The sequence below is a fragment of the Osmerus eperlanus genome, chromosome 9, assembly GCF_963692335.1.
Source record: "Osmerus eperlanus chromosome 9, fOsmEpe2.1, whole genome shotgun sequence".
Classification (NCBI taxonomy): domain Eukaryota; kingdom Metazoa; phylum Chordata; class Actinopteri; order Osmeriformes; family Osmeridae; genus Osmerus; species Osmerus eperlanus.
The window spans coordinates 13,275,053-13,299,936 of NC_085026.1; the positions used below are offsets into that span (position 1 = coordinate 13,275,053).

A 24,884-nucleotide genomic window follows, 5' to 3' on the forward strand; every position below is an offset into this window, starting at 1 on the left:
CAGGTGAGCCTAAAGGTAGTCACAACAATTGCTTTTATCTTGCCGAAAGCAACGTGAGCTAGCTTCAAAAACCTGTCTGGTGGTCATGTCTGGTTTGTGTGTTTAACAGTAAGAACACATTTACATACATACAATATAATACACCCAGCTACTGAACAAGATTAAGGCAGAATATTATACTAGTTTCATGGGATTTGATTTTATCACTAACTTTCAGTTCATGCTCTACCTGTGTCAATCTAGATGACTAATGGAGCTGTTGTAATCAGATAGAGATGCTGGACAGGGCACTACTATGTATGGTGTAAAGTATGGTAATAAACTATCAAATATGCATGTCCTTTGTCTCAAATGTGCACTTGTGTCCATCATAATCAACAGATTTCTAACAGTCCATGTAAAAGCTGCCTCAAATTTACGTAAAAAAACATCTGCACGGTATTAAACTGTGTGGCTAGTTGGACATATGTTGTATTTTGGGATTCTTAAAATAGTATCCAGTTTCTCTCACAGAACAAAAAATATAAATGCTTATTCATACTTGTTGACACTCTCCACATGCATTTTGTCAGTGAACAGATGCGGTCGAGACTGGCATGGCTGTTTGCTGCTTGGAGCCAGCGGTATAATGTGCCGCCTGCTGCTGGTTTACCCTCCGTTAGTCACACTCCAGTGGTTCTGGGAGGGAGATACCACCATGAAGGACTTGTAATGAGATCCCACACCATTAAGCTGGATACAGTGGCGCAGATGAGACGCTACTTTTATAACGTCTGGAAATCAAAACAATCGTGTTGAATCGAGACTGCGGGGTACGTGCTGTGGGCAGATTACATATAAAATGTTTTTACTTACACCCCATCCCAACTTGAAACATTAGGGACGTACAGTCAAATACTACCATGCATGAAAACACAAGCTTGTACTCAGTTCAGCAGGGTTCCGTAGAGCTGTGCCTTGGTCAGACTATCCTTCCTAGTCAGTCCTGTGCTGCCAAATTTTTGGTATCTTGGAGAAGTCTTCTCAGGAAGTGCAGGGCCCAGGCTGGAGCTGGGTCGAGGCCGGGGCCCATGACTGGAGCTGGGCCTGGGGCTGGAGCTAGGCTTGAGGCTGGGCCTGGGCCTGGTGCTGGAGCTGGAGCTGGGCCTCTCTCTCTGGTAGTGCTGTATTTCGGTGGCCTCCAGTGACCCTGCTTGTAAGGACTCCGCTGAGCTGTTGGGGCTGACGTCGACGTAGTCCTTTTTCACAGTCCCTGACACACTTTCCTTCTCCTTGGAGCTCACTGAGAGGAATAGGCTGCACTCAGAGTCTTGGCTATCTTGCTTGGTCCTGTAGAGGATCCCCTTCTCCTGCTTACGATGGCCAAGACCAAGTTTCGGACTGGGGCTTGGACTTGGGCTGGGACTCGGGGAAGGGGGACCAGCAAAGCTGTGGAAGACATGGTCCCCCTCCTGGAAGCTGCTATAGAGAGGGCCCTGTTTGGCCTTGGCCGGGCCCATGGCGAAGTGCCTCTCTGAGAAGCTGTAGGGCGACACGCGGCCACCCAGGTCACGGAACGAGAAGCTGCTGAGTTCATCGACGCTCAGCTGCCTCCAGCGCGTGCTCAGGTCCTCCTCAGAGACCTCCACGTCCCCGGGCGGAGTCTGGGCCAGTGCCGAGGCCAGGTCGGAGTTGGTGCCCATGCTGTGGGAGGAGGCCAGGCGAGGGGAGGGAGAGGGAGAGGGGTGGTAAGGCTCGCTGTAACAGGAAGCTGTCCTGGTGTATGCCGGCGAGGCGATGATGCGGCCTCCGGTGCCCGTCTGGGGGCTCCGGGGCGGAGCCACGTTCTGGAAGCTGAGCGACTTGGGGAAGCTGTCTTTGTCATAGCAGGACATGGTGTCCTTGTCGTAGGAGGACGTGCTCTTGTGTTCGTAGTCATCACGCCAGTCCATGTAAAGGCCCTGGTGGGAGGAGGAGAGCGTGCTGCCAGGGTCTTGAGCTTCCCCCTTCTCGTCCGAAGCCACACTGAAGCTGGAGTAGGAGCTGGAGGCCTGGAAGGAGGTGGGGCGGCCCTGCAAGAAGCTGCCTGACATGAAGGCCTCCTCTTCTGGGTTGCTGTCGGTGGAGAGCTGGGCCTGCAGGTGGAGGCCACCATGGACATCAACGCTTTGCCTGCGCTCCTGCCAGCGCTCTGGGCAGTATAGAGCAGTGTCGCTGCAGAAGGAAGAGAAGAAGACAGAGAATCGGAAGAGGGGTAGACTCAACAGATTTGTACAAATACAGATTGTTTTCATTTAGACACTGTTGCATTGGACATTTTATTCATTTTGCAGCTTTTAACCAAAGTAGCATACACACAGAAGCATGCACGTAGAAGGCATGTAGTCCAACTAACCTGCTGTACAGGTCAGACATCTTGTAAGCCGTGCGACGGTTAAGATGATCCGTGCTTCCTGTCCCCATGTCGTTAGACAGGAAGTTGCTGTCCTGGGGGGAGGGGCTTGGCGAGCGCGTAACTGGGCAGCTGCTTCCTGGCTCAGGCTTTTCCAGAACCTTGGCAATGATCGCCGTGGGAACGGCATCAGAGTAAGGGGAGTGGCACATGGCCATAGTGACGCCACCACTGTGCCCGTGCTTCTCTATGTGAGTGCTCACCCTCTCCTGGAAGTCAACAGGCAGCTGCAGGGGAGGCGTTGGGGAGAGGAGCGGAGGAGAGAAGGTGAGAAGATGTCAGGCAGAAATAATAAAGGATCAGGACGAAACTTAATGTTTTTGGGGGGGGGCTGGTGTGATATGATATACCACTATCACAAACAAAGGTGATACTGTAAGCAATTTTCGAACAGAAGGTAGTATTCATAAAAAACTGCTGACAGCTTATGTATTCCCTTACCTATATATAGAGTACAGAAAGTGCAAAATGTACCATCTTTGTTACAGCACATTGTGGATGATCACCGGCTTTTACTATTTATTTTTCTCTCTCTCTCTCTTCCTCATACTTCTCTCTCTCTACCTTTGAAGAGTTTTTCTTTTCAAAAACTGCTCCTCAATCCCCTACATGATCATGACTCACTGGCTGGTCAGCCTCAGGAAGAGCTTCAATCATAGACTGGTCTCCCCGCCCCACACAGGGGTCAGGAAGAACAGGGTTATTCATAGGGGTTCACCTCTTTAAATCATTGGTTCTTTCTTTCTTACTTCTTTCTTCCTTTCTTGCCATCTTCCCTCCCTTCTCCTTTATTTATCTAATTCTCTCTATCCTTTCTCTCTCTCCTCGTTACCATCAAACACACTAAAACTCTACGGGGAGCAGCTCGGATTCAAATTAGACTCGTGCTCTAGGTCTCCAGCTGGGAAAATAAAAAGATAAACTACCGAGTTGGCTTTGTTAGGAAAGAGATGCTGAGCATGAAGCGAGCGCCCGTTTGAAGCCAAAGCTATTTATAGAAGCCTGCTGCCTCCCCCAGAGACGACTGAGGGGGAAAGTAGGTGAGACTTCAGGGCGAACACGTGACTTAACACACAACAACTCCCCTCCTTTACTGAGCAAACTCAGCACGCATTGATTTCCGAGCTCATAATTTGCAGATTTATATTAGTGTGGAGAAACTCACACAGCGGGTTTTTTGCACAATCATCAGTTTGTCTTTGGGAGGGTCGGGGGTCAATGCCATTTATTTTTCTTCAGATGGGAATTGAACAGAAATTAATTGAAAAATCTAATTCTAGGTTGTATTATTTAACTTTACTCGACATGAAGGGATTGGACCTCTTTGGATCGACTAGTCTAAAATGGCAGAAGTGCATAAATACGATGCAGCCTTGGAATCAGGGTGGTGAAGGAGGAGGATGGAGGAGGGAGGGTTTGGAGGAGGACTCATCTCTGACAGCTGGTGAGCACAGCACTGTGAGAGGAGAGGGGAGAGAAGGGAGAGCAAGGGGAGACGAAGCGAGGACGGAGGAGATGAGGGAGGGTGAGGAGAGATAAAGGGAGGACGGAGGAGATGAGGGAGGGTGAGGAGAGATAAAGGGAGGACGGAGGAGAGGGGGGCTCACCTCAGACAGCTGTTGAGTCCCGTCGTGAGAGAGAGAGAGGGATGGGATGGGAGGAGGGTCAGGGGGGAGGGAGAACCGAGGAGGGCGGAAAGGGAGGAGGAAGGAAGTGGAAAGGAGAATGAGACTCACCTCAGACAGCTTGTGAGCCCTGTAGTGTGACTTGGAGCACTGCAACAGTTGAGCAGCCAGATTACAATCCTTCCTGTACAGGTCCTGGTGGGTAAAATATAGATGGAATTACACAACATCAAATTCTTAGAGATGTCATGACTAATACTGCTTATGGCATTTGAAACCTAATACATGTCAAATGAGGATTTCAGATATGAACAGTATTGTAACCCTTCATAAGAAATGTTAAACTGTCATACCTCTTCATTGGAAAGTGAATCACTGTGAACATGGAACCAAGGGTGTTGAGTAGTGTTCTGTTGTTAGAATGGGCCTCTACGTAACAACACTTCAACCTTCATTAAGTGTTTATCACAGTCTGTCGATTATTAGAAATCACCTCATGCAAAAGAACAAATTAAGCCCCCACAAAACGTTGCTCATCAAATAGATGAATGTGTCCGCAAGCTGTTTTTTCATTAGCAGCCCCACTCCTGGCATTTCTAATGGGTGTCAGTTTCAGTCCTAAAAAGGGAGGCCAGTTAAGGACAAGTCAATGAGAACCAAAAAACATCAATCCTGAGGACAATCCATGAGTTAGAACACCATTTGTTTTGTTTTTACCAATCGGACCCTTGGGGCCACTAGTGAGGCCAGAATTGTATTAAAAAGTCAGAGGACCTTTCTCGGTTGTAATACCCTGTTCAGCTTCCCTGACTCAGTCACTGCTAATTTTATTAGCAGGCTCTGAAATGGCCTCTCTGCTCGTATACACCCTCCTCCTCTAATAAGACCACTCTTTCTTTATGCCTTTGTCCCTCGCTCTCTTCTCTGACACCCCCCGCCTCCCTCTCTCTCTCTCTCTCTATCTCTCTCTTTCTCACATCTGTCTGTCCTTCTCCAGCTCCCTCTGCTCCTGGGTAACACTGCAAACCTGACAGCCTGCTCATAAACATCAAAGCTTAGTCTTTGATGGGTTCAACCCCCTCACCAGTTAGCAGTGACTTCTTTTTCAAAGTGCTACTTTTTCAACTGAGGACAATTGCAGCCCTAGACTGTGTAGAACTGCAGTTTATCATTGATGTCTCTCTTCCTGTCAACCGTGTTTTGGGGAGAGAAATACTACCTGTCTTTTCAAACTAGTTTGATTATACGTGGTGGATGAAAACTTCAAACAAACCAAAGAATATATAAACAAACAACAAACATGGATGTTTCTGAATGTAGCTCTCCATGCGTTTACTAAAAGTACAGCTCTGCTAGTTCTAGACTGAGAAGTCAGGAGGGAAGGCTGGATCATTTCTTTCTGCTGTGTTTTTCTGTGGACTCACGTTGTCATCTCGAAGCTTCTCTATGGTGAGCTTGGCCTCCATGAGGTTGTTGTTGAGAACAATGATCTCTCTGCTCAGAGCTCGCTTCTCATCGTCATGGTGCTGGGTCTAGGAGACAGGAAGAGAGGGAGAGTGAGAGAGAAGGTGAGGTGAAAAACAGAGGGAAGTGTGAGAGGAAGAGGATTAGGGAAGGAAAGGAACAAAGGAGATGATAGTAAAGGGAGGGAGGGAGGGAGGGAGGGAGGGAGGGAGGGGGAGAGAGAGAGAGAGAGAGAGAGAGAGAGAGAGAGAGAGAGAGAGAGAGAGAGAGAGAGAGGGAGGGAGGGAGGGAGGGAGGGAGGGAGGGAGGGACGGACAGAGGGAGGGAGGGAGGGAGGGAGGGAGGGAGGGAGGGAGGGACGGAGGGAGGGAGGGAGGGAGGGAGGGGAGCAGACAGTTAGTAATAGTCACAAGATTGAGCCAGAAGCAGGTCTTAATTAAAAGAAGATTACACTTGCCAGAGTCCACATCAAATCAATTACTCTAGAAGAGAGGGAGAAAGTGAAAATCCTTGTTGAGTGCTGAAGGGGTGGCCGATTGCGCTTGACAAAATTGTATTTGAAATGCTGTCTCTTTTTAAAAATCTCCCTCTCCTCTTCTCCCTCCCTATTTCTGTCTTTCTAACTGTCAACTCTCAGTCAAACACAAATAATGCATCATTGACTCCTCCACCTCTCCAATTTTCAATTTCTCGATGGCTGTTGTTGTTTTGAAATACGGGGGCAGAGACCAATCTAATAGGCAGCAATTACTTAACTTGGAGCAATAGCTCAGCATTGATATCATGGATCCATTCTTTCAGTCACTCATTATTTAGTAATAGCAAGTAGCTCTGGCATTCTCTCCCTCTTCTCTCTCTCTCACTCTCTCTCTCGCTCTCTCTCTCGCTCTCTCTCTCTCTCTCTCTCTCTCTCTCTCTCTCTCTCTCTCTCTCTCTCTCTCTCTCTCTCTCTCTCTTTCTCTCTTTCTCCTCTCCCTCGCTCTCTCTAGAGTACATGTTGAAGTCATATTTCTCTTCCCCCTCCTACGTACAGTAGCAAGCCGAGGGGCTGCTTCCCCTGCAGCAGCTAAAGCTTAATCCTAGAATCAAAAGTATCTGCAACAGGGAATCATCAGTAAAGGTTTATGGCAGTCCAGGACAGTACTCCCTACTCCCTACCCTCTAACTCCTACCACCCACTCCCTTGCATCTACCCCCTAGCTCCAACTCTCTAGCTGTAACTCCCTGGTTTCTACTGCCTACAAACCACCTCCTTATCCCTTATCTCATCCTCAATAGCTGTTACTCCCTACCTCCTACTCCCTACTCTCTAGCTCCTACTCACTACTCCCTACCTCCTACTCCCTACTCTCTAGCTCCTACTCACTACTCCCTACCTCCTACTCCCTTCTCTCTAGCTCCTACTCACTACTCCCTACCTCCTACTTCCTACTCCCTATTCACTACTCCCACACCTAAAGTCGGGTTTAGTCTTTTTTCTATCAGGGATTTTCCAACCATGAATTGGCTTGAGTTGGAACAGTGCTCTCTGTCTTCCTGCCAGACACTGCTGTGGGGAGTGAAGCCCACTGGCTACAGAGCCAAACCATCACTTTTATCACACTCTCTCACATCAACTTAATGCTAGCATTTTTATAGTCAACAAAACACACACAGACACACACACCTCCCCCCACACACACACACACACACAAAACACACACACAGTCCTGGCCAAAAATCAGTTTAGGAAACAGTCCACATAAGCCATGCAGAAATTGGAGGAAGGGATTACCATATGAGTGGGATTTTATTCTATCTCGAGATAACCAGACTGTAATCACTGAGAGGAGAGGCAGTGACTCATCGCTCCGCTCACTAACTCTTTAACAGCTCTCTCTCCTGTGACTCGCCCTGTGGTGCAGCATGGCGCATCAAAGTACACTTCCTAAGGTGATCTACAGTAATCTTTTCAGGGTGGAAGCAGGTCTGTATGGACATTACAGGAAAACCATTGATCTCCTTGATCACGACACAGAGGACAGCAGTGTCTGACATCACTGACACATGTTGTCTTTGTCTGTCAGAGAAGCCAATTAGACACTTTTTCTCGCTTTCACCTCCACCACTGCACCATCTAATTACACCCGAGTGATAAGGCGGAGGTGTTTTTCTGACAACACCTCAAATGAGGCTTTTATCCTGAACTCCTGAGTGCAAAATGTAGATATGTAATGGGTTAGGGGGAGGGGAGAAAGGAGGTTTGCAAAGCTACTCTCACATTCACTATTGATCTTTTGAAGAGAGTGTTTGGGTGAAGGTGTGATGGGAGAGGAATTAGTTGGGTATGAGTGAGCAGGAGAATACTGTATGCCTTAAAGTTAGTTACCTAACCCTACACAAACAAGCACACACATGCACACACACACACCACCCCTGCCATTTAGTTAGTGTGTCTCAGTCGAGATGCAGTCTTCTCTGGGCAACAAACGGAGCTCAGCCCCCTTGAGACATAATTACTGAAGTGTGGAATAGGGAGAGGGAAATGGAGCACTACCCATTATGCAGTCATCTGACAGAAAGAGAAAAGGTTAGAATGTGTAACCTTACAAGAAAAAAAACTATCCCTCTTAAGAAATAACCACCTGACAAAGTTTCAAAGCATTAGTTTCAAAATTCTACGAAATGCTTCATGAAATTCCAAAAGAAACCTGCTCACACTTGGTGGTTCTAAGGTGCCATTAATCACAGCTACCTGGGATTCTGATCTCCCTTTTACTTTACTTTTGATGCAAATCCCCCTTAATCCACTGCATAAATATAATACTTAAAAATAATTGTGTATACCTGCTGCATTGAGCCTGTGGGCTGCTTTTGAAACACTTTACTGGTGTGTTTTCGTCCCATTCCACTACATTCTAAACCCTATTCTGATTGGTTCTTGTCTCAGCCAACTGCATTTTAAACCCTATTCTGATTGGTTCTTGTCTCCGCCAACTGCATTCTAACCCCATCCTGACAGATTCCATCAAGTATATCAAGGTGCTTTTTGCTTGTTTTTCTTTGCCTGCTCTACAGAAAAATCTCATTTTTTGTGACCTTCATCACACATGGTTGTGTTTCTTTAGTACCTTTAAATGCGGGTTTGGTTTGATGAAACCTGTTTGCAAATAACAAATCCTATTAAGGACCTTTGTTGTTCAAATATTATTGTATGACATTATAAAGAAATAGTGAGCTACACCATGTACCACATACCAGGATCCTTCTTCACTATAGGCATACAGACAGGCCTTCCTGTTAAAAATCCAATCTTGTGCAAAAATCTGTTTTTGCAAGATGGGGATATATGTGATGTGTGTGTGAGAGAAGGACACATAGTGAGAGAGAGAGAGACAGGAGAGGGAGAAAGAGAGGGAGGGAGGGAGGGAGGGAGGGAGGGAGAGAAGGAAGGAGGGAAAGAAAGAAAGAAAGAAAGAAAGAAAAAGAGAGAGAGAAAGAGAGGGGGATGAGGGAGAGACAGAGACAGATAGTGAGCCTGAGAGATAGAGAACTGATCAATAATAATGTATTAGGCTCCTTAGTCTTTTTCTCAGTGTGACGATACAACAAGGATTATTGAGGGATACCACAACCACTGAGGGGTTGGATTCCATTAATGTGCCGACCAGCTGCTGTTTTGATGATACCTCAAGTGTATCATGTGGACTGTTTCATGGATTTAGCTGTTCTTTCCAGGACCTGTCTGCCTACTTATGGAGACATGAGACACACCATGTGTCACACAGATAACTGTCGTCATAGTAACCATACTTCTCCCCATGGTGTAGGATTTGTACTACACTACAGATTTACAGGTTTAAATTGCTTCTACGCCAGTACAACTACTGCACCTTTACATGTAATTTAGCACCTTTGATGACACGTGGTGTCTAATCAATCACCGGAGGATTGGTGATGGAAAACTTATTTTCACATACAGTATAGTACTGTTCTGTGAGGTGATCCATGGCTTCTAAAGACGAGGATATAATCTATGATAATCCAGATTGGGCCTGAAAATGGACCTGCCTTGCAGCATACTCTGTCTCAGTGTGGGGATGCATGCTGTAAGGGGAAAGGCAGACTGTAATAGTTTTCTAACAAGGTTTGGTGGCGAACCAATCATTTTGAACATTGATTGCGCACCGTCTCTGATCATGTAATTGCTGTGAGAGTGGCGATCGATCAGGCCTGAGTTCTCATCTCCGACCGCAGACCACAGACTCCATGGGGAGATGAAGGGGTTGAAAAATAGAAAGATGAAAATGGAGACAGAGTGATAGAATGGCTCAAAGGACGGAGTGAGATGGATACTATGGATGGATCGATGCATTCATTTCTCGGGTGATTATGCTTTGTTATCAAGTGATAACCTGTCACTCTCCTTCTGTCTCCTGTTCCTCTCCCACCTTCCATCTCTCTTCTCTCAAATGTCTTCCTTTGTCACTCAACCCAAAGTTTTCTTCTGTCTCCAGTCTGCCTCCAGTCATGTCTGCTTCAGCAGGAATCAAGGGTCTCAGCTTCAGTCCAGCATCTAATCAGAGGCTTGCTGTGTGTGTGTGTGCATGTGTGCCACTGAACAGCCACTGAACTACCAAGCTGTGCACGACTGGTAACCCTTGCCAACAGGTCGGCAGGACCCTATAAGTCTACAACCACATAAATATTTTATTTCATGGCCTTTTTTATTCATATAATCTAAAGTAGATAAAAATCCCCAGAAGTAAATGCCACAGAGGCATGCTGGGGGACCTGAGGAAGACAATAACCATTGAGCTATCTACTTGTTTATTTGCCCTGCTGGGTCTGATCTAATGGAGTTGTTAGGGGAAAAGGTAAACAGGATGCTATCTGTGGGACAAAGCTACAGTCCTCTTTCATCTGGCATTATGTTGCATCAGAGAGCCACCACTCGGAGCTGCAGAATGTCTGTGAGTGTTCTGGAGTCTTACCGTCCTGTGCATCTTGTCCTCCAGATCCTGGTTGATCCTCTGCAGCGCTGCATAACTGCTCTGGATTCTACAGGACGGAAAGAACAGCATTATCATGGAGATGGATCAGGCTCAATCCTCCATAAGCCTCGGTAGGATCAGTATGTATAAGCTGCCAAACACACAGAACTACTTCATTCAGAGGTTCTCTCTAAGAGTATTTAACAGTCTCAGGCAATGATCCAGATTTGAAGATCACTGAAAGCAGAGTTCCGGTGCACAGAGATACTATTAGAAGGCTTGGATGGAAATGCCTTCAATGCCTTCTAAGTGGAGCATGTAAGAAATTAAAACTATAAAATGATCACAGTGGGTGTGAATGAATGTTCTTTTATTTTAGAAAACACAGAGGACTGTTTCCAAATGCCCAAAAGACTCCTGCTTGACTCATCACTTAGATACTGGAGTTTCAAACCCATTTTGCTTAGTATAGTGTTTTGTCATCTACAAAATATGGTGAGGGTAAGTGACTCGGGAGTTGGGAGTAGGGAGAAGGTTTGTGGTTGAGGATATGGTCACGGCAACGGTCATGGTTCGGTTCATGTGGGCGTCTCACCTGCGCAGTTTGTCTGTGAACTTGTCCAGCTCCTCCTGAGCTCGACGAAGCTCCGTCTCCAGGTACTGGCGGGTGGAGTCGAACTCTGACTCCACCATCTCTAGCTTGTGGGTGGTGTAGGACAGACGCTTGCGTAGGTCCTCCTTGTGGTCATGGAAGGAACTACAACAGACAAGCAGGAAGTAGGGAAGCAGTTTGTGGTTAGACATTCACTATTGAGTAGTCTGTGGTGGGATTTAAGCTTACAAATTAAGGATGATTTCTATATTTAAATCTATGTAAATGTCCATTCAATACTTACAATTGCATTTAAATTGTCTATGTCATTCTAACACACCATCAACATTAACATAAGAGGCAGACAGAACAAGAGAATAATGGATTGAGTGGAAAAGGAGAGATAGGTGAAGAGAAGGATGTGAGAAGAGTTTATGAGTGTGTATATATGTATGTGTGTGTGTGTGTGTGTGTGTGTGTGTGTGTGTGTGTGTGTGTGTCAGTGTCTCCCTCCCCGCTCACACTGTAGATAGCCGAGAGAGCCAAAACCAGAGGCTTCAGGAATCCAACTTATTACAAGAGCTTGGTTTCCACTATGAATACATGTGACGTGTCCAATAGTCATAAGAAGGGTTTAAGATAAAAAATGACCAGTGAGTGAATGGGCATGTTCACCAAGACAGTGATATACTGCAGGAGCATGGCTTTGAAATGTAAGAGGTATTTTGGTGGGAAATAATCATTACAATGATGGTCGGTGGCAATGAAAAGTTCACACCAATTTTTCTTACCTTCTTTTCGGGTGTTTGCAACCATTTCTCTGGGCTTTGAGAGCTGTTTTACCAATATATATCTTTTTCATATTTTATTCTCTGCCTTGGCCTTCATGTGAGTATCACTTCTGCTAGATGGGATATGTTGATAGGTTGCGGCCAAGTCTGAAGTCTAACCATAAAGCAAGCCTGGCAGGTCTTTATGGGGGTGGCATCGTGTGGCAGGAAGGATGAGGCTATCTGGGATCACCCTGCCAACAGAGCAGAGAATCACAAGTTTAACAGCACATTCACTTCTGGTGCCTCTCACAGGAACAGGATGCTGTCTGGTTGTGAGATAGTGCCGTGTCTTGGTTGTTAGGGAGCATTCAGAGATGGTCTGGTCCTTGATGGGTATATGGATGGTGCAGTACAGGCAATAGACACAGTATAAAGTATCCAGGAACATAAGATATTGTCTGGAGATCCTATAACCAGGCGAACCAAACATCCCTAGCCAATGCAGCTCCACTGCTGCTGGACAATAACTCAAAAATAATTATGCTTGTTCATTCCGTTTTTTTTGGTTGAAACACTGAGCTAATATATAATGTGTGCGGGTCGATGTTGGCTTCAGAAACTATCAAGCTACAGAACTCCTTCTAATCAAGATCACTGGATAACCTGCAGGCCACAGCCAAATTCAATCTGAACACATTCTCAGATCATTTAGGACTCAGCTCACATTACTGTAGCATATTTTTGTTAGAAAACAACCTCACTGCACAGTTTAAAGATAATCATCTTGCAATTATCTCCAACACAAGACCTTATCACCAATGCAGTCTCCTATTAACTCAACAAAAAACCCAATATTGAAGATATTCACAAAGCTTTGGAACATTCTCATCATCGGTGCTTAAAGAGCCTGTGTGTGTGTGTGTGTGTGTCTGTGTGTGTTTAAACACGGTGGCGATGGCTGCTCCTTATCTGGAAGTCACAGGGCAATGGAGAGAGATAAGTTGACATATTCTCTGCCGTAAGAAATTGATTGTAAAGAACGTGCAAACAAACACAAAACACGCTCAACAGACCCACAAGTAAACACATACACACAAACTCAAAACTCACACACACATACCCAACAACAACATGAAAACCATCCCTGGTGCAGTGTTGTAGCACTGCCAGTCCTCTCTGCAAATGACAGCAGGGAAACAATGGACGTGGAAGGCCTAGCTACTGAATCCTTCTGTGCTGGTGTTGAGGCAGTAAACAAACGAGCCACTGGAGAAGCCATCCTGCTCGCCCATCCTCTGGAGACCCGCGGGGAGCTCGTCACGACAGCACGGCTGAAGGAACAGAGCTCAAACCAAACAAAGCAGACAACAGAACTGTGGTGAAGCAGGAGGAGTCCTCCTCTGGTTCTGCACCACAAGTAGCACGTGTCTGGTGTGACTACAGGCTGTTCCTCAGCACTGACCACGGTGTGACAGTGTTAGAACTATGCTCTTCTGGTCCTTGATTTTCTGCGACACTTTCTGCATGCGATGGAGTCACGGTGTACAGCCAATCATAACAAGTGCATTTCATTAAGACAGTGCAACCAAAGCTGCCTGACCATTATTCATTTCATTTTCATTCATTCCTCACCTTTCCATCTCCAATTTGAGCTCAGTTAAGTTAAGCCTATATTTTCGCAGTTATTTTGATCAAATATGTATTACCTACGCCAGAGACAAGCACACAAGCTTCAATGTCAAGCCCAGAGCGGTTGTTTCTTTCAGTAAATATGAAAACAGCTGTTTAAGTGATATATTTAATGTGTAAACACCACAACTGGCATCCATCTTGGATCGACTGGTTTGGCCCCTAATGGCTTCGGGAAGTGATACAGTACCAATTAGCCACGAGAAGGATGAGACAGAGCCACACAAATAGCTCATCTATCACCCTACAGCACCTGATGACAAAATTAAAGTTTAATGACCTGAAATGTATTCATTACTCACATTGACACTGTGAAAACCAGAAAACGACATGAAGAAGAGTTCTGATGCAACTGTGCAGAAACCCAAGTCTCTAGTCTTCTCCACAGGCACAGACGTAGCTCTGTGGGGATTGGTCACAAGAGGAACAACTAAACAACACACAATTCCAACATGTCGTGTACGGCTCAAAGAATGTCTCTGTACTAACCTTTCTGACTTTCAAAAACACACAAGGCGGTGAGACTGAAGACAATAAACAGAAAACTGGACAATTCCTTAAGAAACCGAGAGCATCAGTGCAGTTCCATCTGCACATCCGTTGTCAACAACTGTCAACTGTCACTTGTCAACTTGTACATCTAAAACCTGGCTTCATGGCTTCCTGAGACTGAATATATGATACCACTTGGCTGTAGTACTGTATCACTGAGAGCTCCCTGGGATTAATTATTTTGTAGTGAGTGAAGTCTTCTCCTGCTGTGATATGACTCACAGAAACCTCTCCACTGTCAGCTTCCCATTTCCCCAAATCACGCTGTCTGTCATATTGATATTACAGAAACATGTTTCTGTGTGTGTGTGTGTGTGTGTGTGTGTGTGTGTGTGTGTGTGTGTGTGTGTGTGTGTGTGTGTGTGTGTGTGTGGAGGAAACAGAAATTCAATCAACACGTTGTATTTCAGGTGAGTCGCAAATCCAACTCCCATCATATCACAGCAGGGGAACACATATGGGGAGACCTCAGAGAGCTCCTACTAACGTGTGTATGTGTGTGTGTATCTGTGCGTGTGTGTGTACGTGTGTGTGTGCGTGTGTGCAGTGGCAACATTTTTTTTGCCGTCATCCCATTTTAAAATGAGGGCAAAAATAAAAAATCTACAATTCCTTATTTTTTTTATTGTAAGTAATCTGGAGAGCTGGGCATGTAAATGAGGTAGCCTAGGTCCCCCCCAGAGTCCCCTCGTGGCTACGCTACTGATGCTTGCGCGTGTGTGTGTGTGTGAGTGTGTGTGTGTGTGAGCGTGGGTGTACATGCCCAATTCCATCTCTGACATAATCTCCACTGTGACAGTATGGCTGATGCTCTGTGGCAAGCGGCGCTCTCTCTAGAGAGGCTGGCACTGTTCCATTCCCTGGCCTTTGAGGTGAGGTCATCAGCTCTGCAACACCTCATGGACCAGCGTGCCTTTGGGTCATTGGACTGCAGAATTACACTCCTGCCTAGGGGACCTGCTCCATACAGCCAGACACAGATTGAGTGCTAAAGTGAACAGGGCGGGGAGAACATGACTGGAAGCCGTGGAACTCTAAAGCGAAGGGAAAATTACATAGCTGGCTGTGGCTAATATGTCCCTGTCAGAGCACAGTCTGAGGTGGAAAACAGCCCTTGCTGGGTTTTTAGAGTCCAATTTGAAATCACTTTGTCATGCAGTGTTAGGTGGAGACAGGGATCGAACTCCTCCATGATAGATATGTGTGGCTTCACTGCAACGACACTGTGGTGCCAGGAGAGAGAACCGCTACCCTGAGATACATTCTCTGGCTGTCATCAGGACTGAAATGTTGTTAAATGGCGTGTGAAATCCCTCACAAACACACAAGATTAGAGTTTTGTTAGTACTAGGTGCCACAGGAGAGATTTAGCTCATTAAGCAAATGCCGGAAGGCCGGTGGACTGGGCTGTTTCAGTGGAAGTGTTGTTCCAGCTCTGTCATATCCTCCTCTGTCTTAACACATTCCCCCTTCTGTGGCTCATGGAGCCAACAGGAACAAGCCATGATTCTCTGCTGCAGCTTTCCTCTCCCCTTCTATTCCCTTCCCTTCCCTCTGCTCCTCCTTTTTCTTATCTGCAAGGGAAAGTTCAGGAAATTAGAAGGAGGAATTTCCCCATGTGACTAGTCGCTAACGTGGAGCTCACTGTGTAGTTCGGCATCTTATCAATGAGTGAGAGAAGCAGGTAGGAGGTAGGACAGAAGGAGGTAGTGCAGCTGAACAATAAGAAGCGCTGGATCAACTGACACATGATGTATATATGATAAGCCCCACACTACCTCACATTTACATGAAATGTCTTAAAATGTTTTATGCATGTACATTTTCTATGTTTTTGAATAAATGCATCTGCTGAATGACAAAAATGTGACAATGTAACATGTATTTTCACCAAGAAGTGAAAAGACAAAGACTCATACATGCCTCCTGTGACAGTGCTGTCCATGGGAGATTCTCGCCTGTTCCCGTTTGGCTCGCAGTGTGGCAGTAGTACTGAATGGAATCTGAATTCATGGCATATGTGATGCCTCCCTTTTTAATCGGTTGTTTAACATAAACAGCAAACCCTCCAAACCCTCTTCATGTTGGAATAACTTCACTTCACTGCTTTTCTGTGACCCAATTAAATACAAAAAAGACAAGGTGTGTGAGTCAGCGAGCTAAGTGCTGTTCTGCTGTGTTGAGAAAGCACTTTGTAGACACTATAACCCATCGTGGAATAATTCTGCTGATGTGGGAAGAGTAGTCCTTGACAATAGTCAATGACGTATCTCAAGAAGAAACGACTATCAACTCCTTATCAGTTGAAGAGAGAATTGGACCAGCTGTTCCATCCACTCACACCCACACTCCCTCTTTAAATGTCTGAATACAAGAGTAGAGCTAAAGACAAAGAGAAAGAGGACAATAGCCAACAGACAGTAGTCAATCTACATACTTTTACATGATGTCTTCATGTCATATTTCATACTAAGGTTTGGTGTAGCCTGTCTTTGTGTGCTACCTTAGAGAAATCAGCTTTCACTCAAATCAATTCAACCCAGGCTTAGGTTGCCAAGACAACACCAGTCGTGACATACCTGTGCTCCCCAGAATACAAGCCAGAACAAAGAATAAGCTTCCACATTGCCGGGAACAATATAACAAATGACAGATTGTGTCAAAAAAATAAAAAGAGGATTTTTTGTTGTTGTTGTTTAAAGTACATTGAGTGTCAGTTGAGTAGGGTTTGGATCCAATTCCATTGTGCAAATTACAGTTTAATTAATTAAAGACTGAGTCATGCAAATTAATCCATGTCGTATTTATACTCAGAACACAACTATAGTAACTAAACACATGTAAGGACTGTAAGTCTCAATACATATCTCCTGCGGCTTACAACACTGAGTTATACAGTGTAAAACAATTACAACAGATTTATTTCCATGGCTCAGTGTCTTACATGGCTAAATGCTTTAAGCAGAAATAAAGGCATGTCCACCTAGCAGCTTCATGTGGGAATGAGGATTTGTATTCAGATTCTGCCTTTAAGGAGGTTCAGCATTTTCCCTTCCAGCTCGTTTCTATTCGTCATCCAACTCCCACACAAGCCCTGGTTTGGAAGAGAGGTCATGGTTGGAGCTAGCGTATGTGCTTGTGCATGTCTATGTATCCACAATGTATGTGTGTTTGTGTATCTACAGTTTGTGTGTATGTCTGCCAGTGTGTCGGTCTGCAATGCTTTCAGTCTGTAGCAGGTGGAAGCCATGCAAGCAGCGATGCAACATATAAATGTGTTGTACAGCTGATCTAAAAGGCTAGAAACGTCTGGGCAGCGTCCTTCAACTCCCAGCCCATAAACACACACCAGTACACAAGCAAACATACACAGACATACGTATAGAGATCTCCTCTAAACATGAGACCTCAAAAGGATGAACAGTAGCTCCATGATGCTCTTCACGCTTTGTGAACGCTCTTTATTAAAACGTTACTCACTATCTGAAGGCCTGAGCTCCCATAGCTGATCCTGTAGGCTGCAGCATGGCGAGCTAACACAGTCTCAGCCGGGGCAAGAGTGCTGGTTAGGGTTGGGTTTCGGCTCTGAGGGGGTTTGGGGAGAGGATCTTGGGCTCCAGGTGCCCCTGGGGAGGCACTGAGGCTGGGCTAGCCCTGCTGCCTGAAGGCATGATGCAAACTAAAAAGGCTTGTGAAAGGGCCGACACCTTTCCAATAGTCTGGACGTGCTCTGCTGCTCCCTGGAAAGCTAGGGGTTAACTAGCTTTAACTCAAACATGGTTCATGTCCACAAGCCAGCACCTGGAGGTGAAGTGTACCTCCCTCGACACTGCCGAAGGTAATGGACTGTTTATGCTGACTCGGACATTATCAGGCTGTTTGAAGGCGAGACTTGAAAAAACTCAGGTAGTAATTGACTCTCTTCACAGCCCACAATCACTGCTGTCCATCCCGGCCCAGCTTACGTGCGACAATTATGGATTTTTGAGACAAGTGTGCCGAGTTTCATCTGATGAGAACAACTTTGTTTCTTAGTACAGCCATTCACACAGACTCTCTCTGTGTTCTCGTACTGAGCCTGAGGATCATAGCTAATATTTCCTCTCTCACAAGATTAAAGATGCAACAGAATGGAATTTACCGAAAACAATGTTATCTTATGAAGCGAAAACAAGCTCACTGCTAGCTTTATAAGGAAAGCTATTGTTAAAGACAACTATTGAAGACAAAGGCACACACAAACACACACACACACACACACACACACATACACACAGACTCCTTTAACTCGTAATCGTTAATTAATCGTTTAACCTTTTCATGTTCCTGTTAAATTTGCCTGAAAACGCCTAAACAGCATACCCAAAGTAAATTGGAAGCTGTTCTTGAACCATTTGGAGTACATGCATGTAAATGATCTCTTTTGAAAGCTGACACTCTGAAGTTATGTCCCCTGTTGTCAGGACCCCTGTCAGTCCTTCTAGTGTTGAGTAATAGAAGCTTGAACACAAGGAAAGTGAAAATTTCTATTTCCGCCTAGATTTTGTTTTGAAAACAGAGGCCTGAAGAGGCCTAGAGGTGGTAGGTATTATCTGGAAGACTAAATTGGACCACAGGTTGAAGCCTTACCCAATTCAAATCAAAAGTCAAACATAATACCACAATATATTCATATTTGACACATGTTTTTATAAGAGTACATCCAGGAATTTTCTAAAAGGGTCTTTTGGAGACTCCAAAATGACCCTTTGTAACCAAGGTCAAGGTCAAATAAAAAGGTATTATTTTTCATAATTGTTATCTCTGGCCCATCTCTGGTACTTAGAAATATCATATATAATAGCTAAATCCCTAATTAGTAATACTGAAACACAAAAACTGAAGCATGAACACATTGGAGTGCTTTATCTGATTCCAAGGATTGGCGCACAAAGAACACTGATTCTGTCAACCATATTGCGCAATCGACTGTTATTTTGAAGGCTCCACAGACGCATACAAATGAGGTATTGGCATTTTCAGCTAGCTGTCAGCTACAAGGCTAACGAGCTAATTTCAGAGCCAGTCGAAGCCAGTTCGAGAAATTTGTTTAGAACGAGTGTGGGGGGGGGGGGGCGGGGGCGGGCAGGACGCACAGACCTAGTTGGCTTTAGAGGGCTGTCAACGGGGCATGGAAGCTCCTATTGGGTCGAACAAGGTGTCAATCAAAAGGGGAGGGTTCAACGGACATTTTGAGACCTTCATTTTGTAAATACTCCGTTGATAAATCGGAGAAAATAACACTTTTATGTGAACAAGTTGTTTCTTCCGTCGGCTAACTTGCATAATGAAACAAAGGATAATGGCTATTCATGAACGTAAAACATTGTATTTGGACGAATTACTTTACATGGTTAGATACTTTGAACCCTTGGGACTTACGCAGATCAAGTTTTGATGGCATGATTTGCACACCTGGACCTATTTGAACAACTTAGGGTGAGTACAACTTTTTTCTTTGGCATTGTTGAAGGAATGTTCACCGGAAAAAGACGTTGACTTTGCTTGCTATTGCGACTTGATCTTGAATTGGTTTATTTCAATGGAAGCACAAGAATCGTAGCTTTCCAACGATGTATAACATGTGTAGCGTCTAAAAAATATATTTTTTAGAATTTAGTGCGTCGTAACTGAGGAAGGGGGAGGCAGCATTTTTGTCTCGCGGGCGAAACAGGAGCGTAAACAGGTTAACTGCACTCTCATCTTATGGAAGCTTCTGCTTCCGAGTCTGACACATTCTACCCGAGCATGTTCTTCAGCAACACTGTGCTCAATGCAACACCTGGCAGTGTTGAGCTACCCTCTCATTGAAGCCCACTGTCAGCACCACACAGACACCAAAGGCACGGTACACCGTAACTAGCAGAGCAATTATGATCATTCTGCAACACAATTATGATCATTCTGCAACACATCTGAATGGCATGACAGCAATGTATTTACCTTCACAACACAGCGATACATCCCCCCATACACACTCTCACAAACACACTTGCTTCCTTTTCTTAAATCCCATACTTACCGTTTGTATGCTTTGCGTCTCATGTTCAGGGAGAAGATGACAGCATGTGTGTGTGTGTGTGTCGGCTGAGAGCAGCGTGCGTTATGACTAGAGCAAGGGGGGAGGGAGCAGAGAGCTGAATGAAGCTGGAAGGAGTGGGAGGGGGAGAGGCAGGGGGAGGGGGAGATGGAGAGGGAGGGGAGATGGAAAGAGTGAAGAGGGTTGGGGGTGGTGTGGGGGGGGCGAGGGGGGTTGGCAAGAGAGAGGGAGGGAAAGAGAGAGAGAGAGAGAGAGAGAGAGGGGAAGAGAGAGGGAGGTAAAGAGAGAGGGAGGGGTAAAATGTCCTACCTTGCATCAGGCATCTCTCCATTTGGTTCCTGAGGAACAGGAGAAAACAGATGAAACGTTGCGATGAGATGCACATAGACATACGGGAGGATCGCCTCTCCAGTCTGGTCCCTCGGCCTGCTTCTGAGTGTTGTTAACTCATATGTATATACAATATATGTATTATACAACTGTCTACCCCAGGAAGACACTGAGACACGGGGAAGGGAAAGGTGACAAAGGATGTATATGAAAAGGACAAATGCTGTGGACTGTTCATTAAAAGTGAGTGCCCCACGGCCAACAGTGCACCAGTGAGATACACTAGACAGCGAGAGAGAGAGATGAAACACTAAGAGGACACGAAAAATGAGGCTGAGGCGAGAAGGCAGGAAGGAAGGAGACAAGAGCAGGAGGGAGTGACAACTTACAGGTGATGAAATGTGTTGAATATCACACACACAGATCACCTGATGCCTCACCAGGAACCATTGTTTGTGTTTGTATCAAACTGGTTATGCATAAGGAGAGTGAGTGTCAGTGTCTGATGTGATCTCCTGGCCATGCATTATGAACAACGTGGATCACAAGGGAGAGATTTACATCCTCACATACACACAAGACTGCAGCTCGTGGTGCAGAACCAATTACTCAATACATCCAGTGGATGTGATTCTAGAAAGAGCGAGGGCAGAGCTGCTACGCAACAAAAAACTATTCGGTTACTATTACAACAATCTTGTTCACTTCCTCATTATCATTTAACTGTTTGGTGTGTGTTTGTGTGTGTTTTTGTGTCCTTGTGTGTCTGTGTGTGTGTGTATGTATGTCTGTGCTTGCATATGTTTACGTATCATTAAAAGTGTGAATAACACAGGATGACTCATACTGCTGGATGAGACAGCATGCTAAACGGTCTCTCTCTTTCGGTCTCTGTCTCTCTCTTTCGGTCTCTGTCTCTCTCTCTCTCTTACAAACACACACACACACATATATAAAGACAGTGCATGTACATATATACATATATACATACATATACTATACAGTATACACAAACCATCAACATGTCATGTGCCAGGAGGGATGGAGATTTGGAAATAGAACACACAACAACAAACTACAACTGGAATGATTTTGGAATGTTCAACCCCGGTGTTCAATGTGTATAATTGGTAGGTATGTGTCTGTGCATGTGTGTGCATGTATGTGTGAATGTATGTGCATGTGTGTGTGTGTTCACTCATCCGGTCCTGAGGCTGCAGTAGGACTTTGTGAGAGGCTGTGAGGATTGTCTCTCCTCCCTACAGTGAACACCCACTCACACTCGGAACAGTTGCTAGGGAGCTGCCTGCCACATAGTGAATTCTAATCAGGCAGCCACAGTTTAATATGTTCACCAAGTCCACCACACAGCAGACAACAGATAGAAGAATACAGTCACTGTTGAAGCTAGTCTGTGTGACAGTAAGGCTGGGAATGGTTCACCTGGAAATGATGTTTGAGTGTTACAGTGGGTCTTCATCGAAGATATTACAGTATGTCAATCAATGTTGTTATTTATCCATGCTGATCAAAGCTGGTTAATAAACATTAAGACAGACAAGTTTTGTAACATGAGCTTTTGCTCGTGAAATTGAGGCGTGCCCATCTAATTCCTTGACATCCTTTTTTGTTAATTTCTGAGAACCCTTGGGGAAACATTTCTCAATAGCCCCACGAGCAGTTTAAGAGTATAAATATTTCCCAACTCAGATCAATATTTTTCTGTGACTAGTTTATGGACTGCCTAACGGGAAAAGTATATGCCTTGCATGCAAGTTTTCATCACAGCTTACAGCAAGAAATCACTTCCCTCATAAAACAAATAACTAACATATTCTAATCCCTTCAGTAATATTATATGGCACTGAGCAGACCATTAAAACACAGCCAGAGTCTAGGTTCCTCCCCAAGTGTGGTTTTGTACCCTGTAACTGCCCGACAGTCTTTCGAGCCGTAGATCAAAAACAAAGCTGGAACATGGTTTCCAATGAGTGAGGAATAATTAAAGTGTGGTTGCAACAAGTGTCTCAGCACACGAATCTGTGTTTCAAAGTCTTCAACATGACAGAGAAAAATAATTAATGGTCCTCTCTGTAATCATAGTCCATTTTCTAATAATGTACAGCTCAGATAAGAGAGGAATCGGAGATAAGAGTTGCTGCCTCTGGTGCAAAAGGGTCTGAGGTATTCATGTAGCACAAATAGTGCATAATTATAATGATAGTAGGAAAGATAATGCTCCTCCAACTTTAGAGAGACATAAGGCTCTCTCCTACAATTTCTTTTCCTTTACTTGCATTTTTTTTTCACCCTAATTCTTCCATAGGGATCCATGTCAAAATGTCTTCAGACACATGATCTCACTCTGTGTAGGCTTTAGTGTCATGGTCTAGAGGAGATCACCATAATCATGTGAGTGGATATAGGGTATATGGTACATGAGCTCAGCCTAAATGACATGATCTACTCACAGAATTGGCGACAGGTCTGGGCAGGGAGGTGGACCTGAATGGTACTCTGGGGTAACCCTCAGGCCAGCTGAAGACAGGACAGGGACTGTCCCTGGGGGACCCCCTCTCCATGCCCCTGCTGAAAGGCTCAGGCCTTGCATGCCCTCCTCTTTTCTCCCTCTCCTTGCCTCTGTCCCATAATGCATCTCTTCCTTTGTCCTCTCTTTCCAGGGATCCGTTAGCCTCCAGTTCGTCTCGTCGTCTCAGAACGTCTATGTCTGTCTCCAGGTAAGCCTTCCCTGAAGGCTCCGAATAAAAGTTCTCCTCCCTGACCCTCCGCAATCCTCCTTTTCCAGGTTGCAACTCTCTCTTTGGGTCTTCTCCAAACATGAGCACCTTCTTCAGGCCTCCTTTCCCATGTAGCAGCACCCTGTCTTGGTCCTCCCCAGGTAGTAGCACCTTGCAGCTGGGAAAACACCAATTCCGTTTGTGGAAGTCTGCAGGGTCATGCTCGTTGATGGTTTGGAGCACAGAGTGGCCTCCACTGCCTGTGTCACACCAGGAGGCTGGAGGCGGAGGTATGATCGGTGGGCCTGCTGGGTCCTTGGGAGGGAGGGGACTGAAGGGTGGGTCACCTCCAGTCCCCAACACACTACATGCCACCTCATCCAGGAACTGGGAGAATTTGAGGCGGTTCTCCAGCCTTTGTACCCGCTGGGCTGAAGGGGCAGATATGCTGCTCTGGTTGGGCTGTGCTGTTTGGTTTTGAGGGGACTCCTTCCGGTTGTGGCTGGACTGGGCTGTCTGTTTCTGTCCTGGCTCTTTTCGGTTATGACTGGGTTGGGTGGGTTGGCTCTGAGGTGAGTTCCATCTGGGTGGTTTCTGAGGGATCTCTTTTTTCACAGTGGGCCATTCTGGAACTTCCTCGTCACGGCTGTCAATCCAGGGCCCAGGGTCATCTCCCAGGGCGGAGAGATCCAGGTTCTGGTAGATGTTCTCGGAGTCACTTGCGGAGGTAAGGTCATCGAGGCGAGGCCCAGAACCGGCCCGGGCCAAGAACACCTCCTGGCTGTGCTGCTTGATGGAGGAACGCAGGAGGCAGGTGGCACCCGAGCTCCAGCTGTTGGTGTCCCAACTGTCATCCTCACTGGAGCTGCCACTGCGCAGGCTGGAGCTGGAGCCCTGCAGGCTGGGGCTGCGGAAGCCGGGGCTGGTGCTACGAAGGATGGGGCTGGGGGAACTCAGGTTACGAACGGGACTGGGGTTCATTCCGTCTCTGTCGTTGTTGCCCAGTGAACGTTTCAATCCAGAGATCGAGCCCATTAGGCTGGGTAAGGATCCTTGAAGGCTGGAGAGAGAGCCAAAGAGGTTCGGAAGATAGACTTTAGTTCTGGATGCAGATGAGTTGAGGCTAGATATGGACCCCTTGGAGCTCGAGTTGGACGAGTGGAGGCTGTTTGTTGATCCCTGGAGGCTGGGGATGGAGCCCTTTGGAGAGTGGAAGTTGGAAAGAGAGCCCTGGAGGGTGGGGGAGGAGAGGCTGGAGGGACAGCGGGGTGGCGGGTCATCATCCTGGTCGCTGTGGCTGACGGAGAACACGGGGCAGGAAACGGTGGAGGAGCAGGAATTCCTCTCCTGGCGGGTTGAGGCGGTCTTGGGCCTGCTGGGTTTCCGTGGAATGGACACCGTTCCATTGGTCATCACACCTCCTCTTCTTCTTCCTTCTTCTCCTTCTCCACCCCCTTTCCCCCTGCCTCCTCCTCCTTCTCCCCTCCCCAGCTTTGCTGCGCCGTTCTGCATCCTGGTCTGAGGAGTCATCAGCCCTCCGTCGGACAGGGACTCGTACAACTGAACCATGGGAGCCGAGGGTCACTGATTTTCTAACAGCTTTCTGTCCCACTGAGCATCAGTCTATCTGTCCCAGTG

The 24,884-nt window shown here is 46.0% G+C and overlaps 1 protein-coding gene across 1 annotated transcript; it reads right to left on the reverse strand.

The window, feature by feature from the left end:
* Positions 1–330: 330 nt before the first annotated feature.
* On the reverse strand, positions 331–24,683 carry LOC134027204 (uncharacterized). The gene is made up of 8 exons (XM_062470463.1): positions 22,980–24,683; positions 20,488–20,516; positions 11,089–11,250; positions 10,494–10,560; positions 5,481–5,588; positions 4,168–4,251; positions 2,375–2,658; positions 331–2,193 (listed from the first exon to the last, which is right to left on the reverse strand). Exons 1-8 carry the CDS (start codon positions 24,657–24,659, stop codon positions 927–929), a joined length of 3,681 nt encoding a protein of 1,226 aa, XP_062326447.1. The 5' UTR covers positions 24,660–24,683; the 3' UTR covers positions 331–926.
* Between the last annotated feature and the right edge of the window lie 201 nt (positions 24,684–24,884).

Bases quoted from the DNA above. Each gene is read 5' to 3' on its own strand.
- LOC134027204 (XM_062470463.1), bottom strand. From the start codon at position 24,659: ATGACCAATGGAACGGTGTCCATTCCACGGAAACCCAGCAGGCCCAAG. The intron at 10,561-11,088 runs GTGAGACGCCCA...TCCGTCCTGTAG, and splicing joins TTCACAGACAAACTGCGCAG to AATCCAGAGCAGTTATGCAG. The intron at 5,589-10,493 runs GTAAGACTCCAG...CCTGTCTCCTAG, and splicing joins AGGACAAGATGCACAGGACG to ACCCAGCACCATGACGATGA.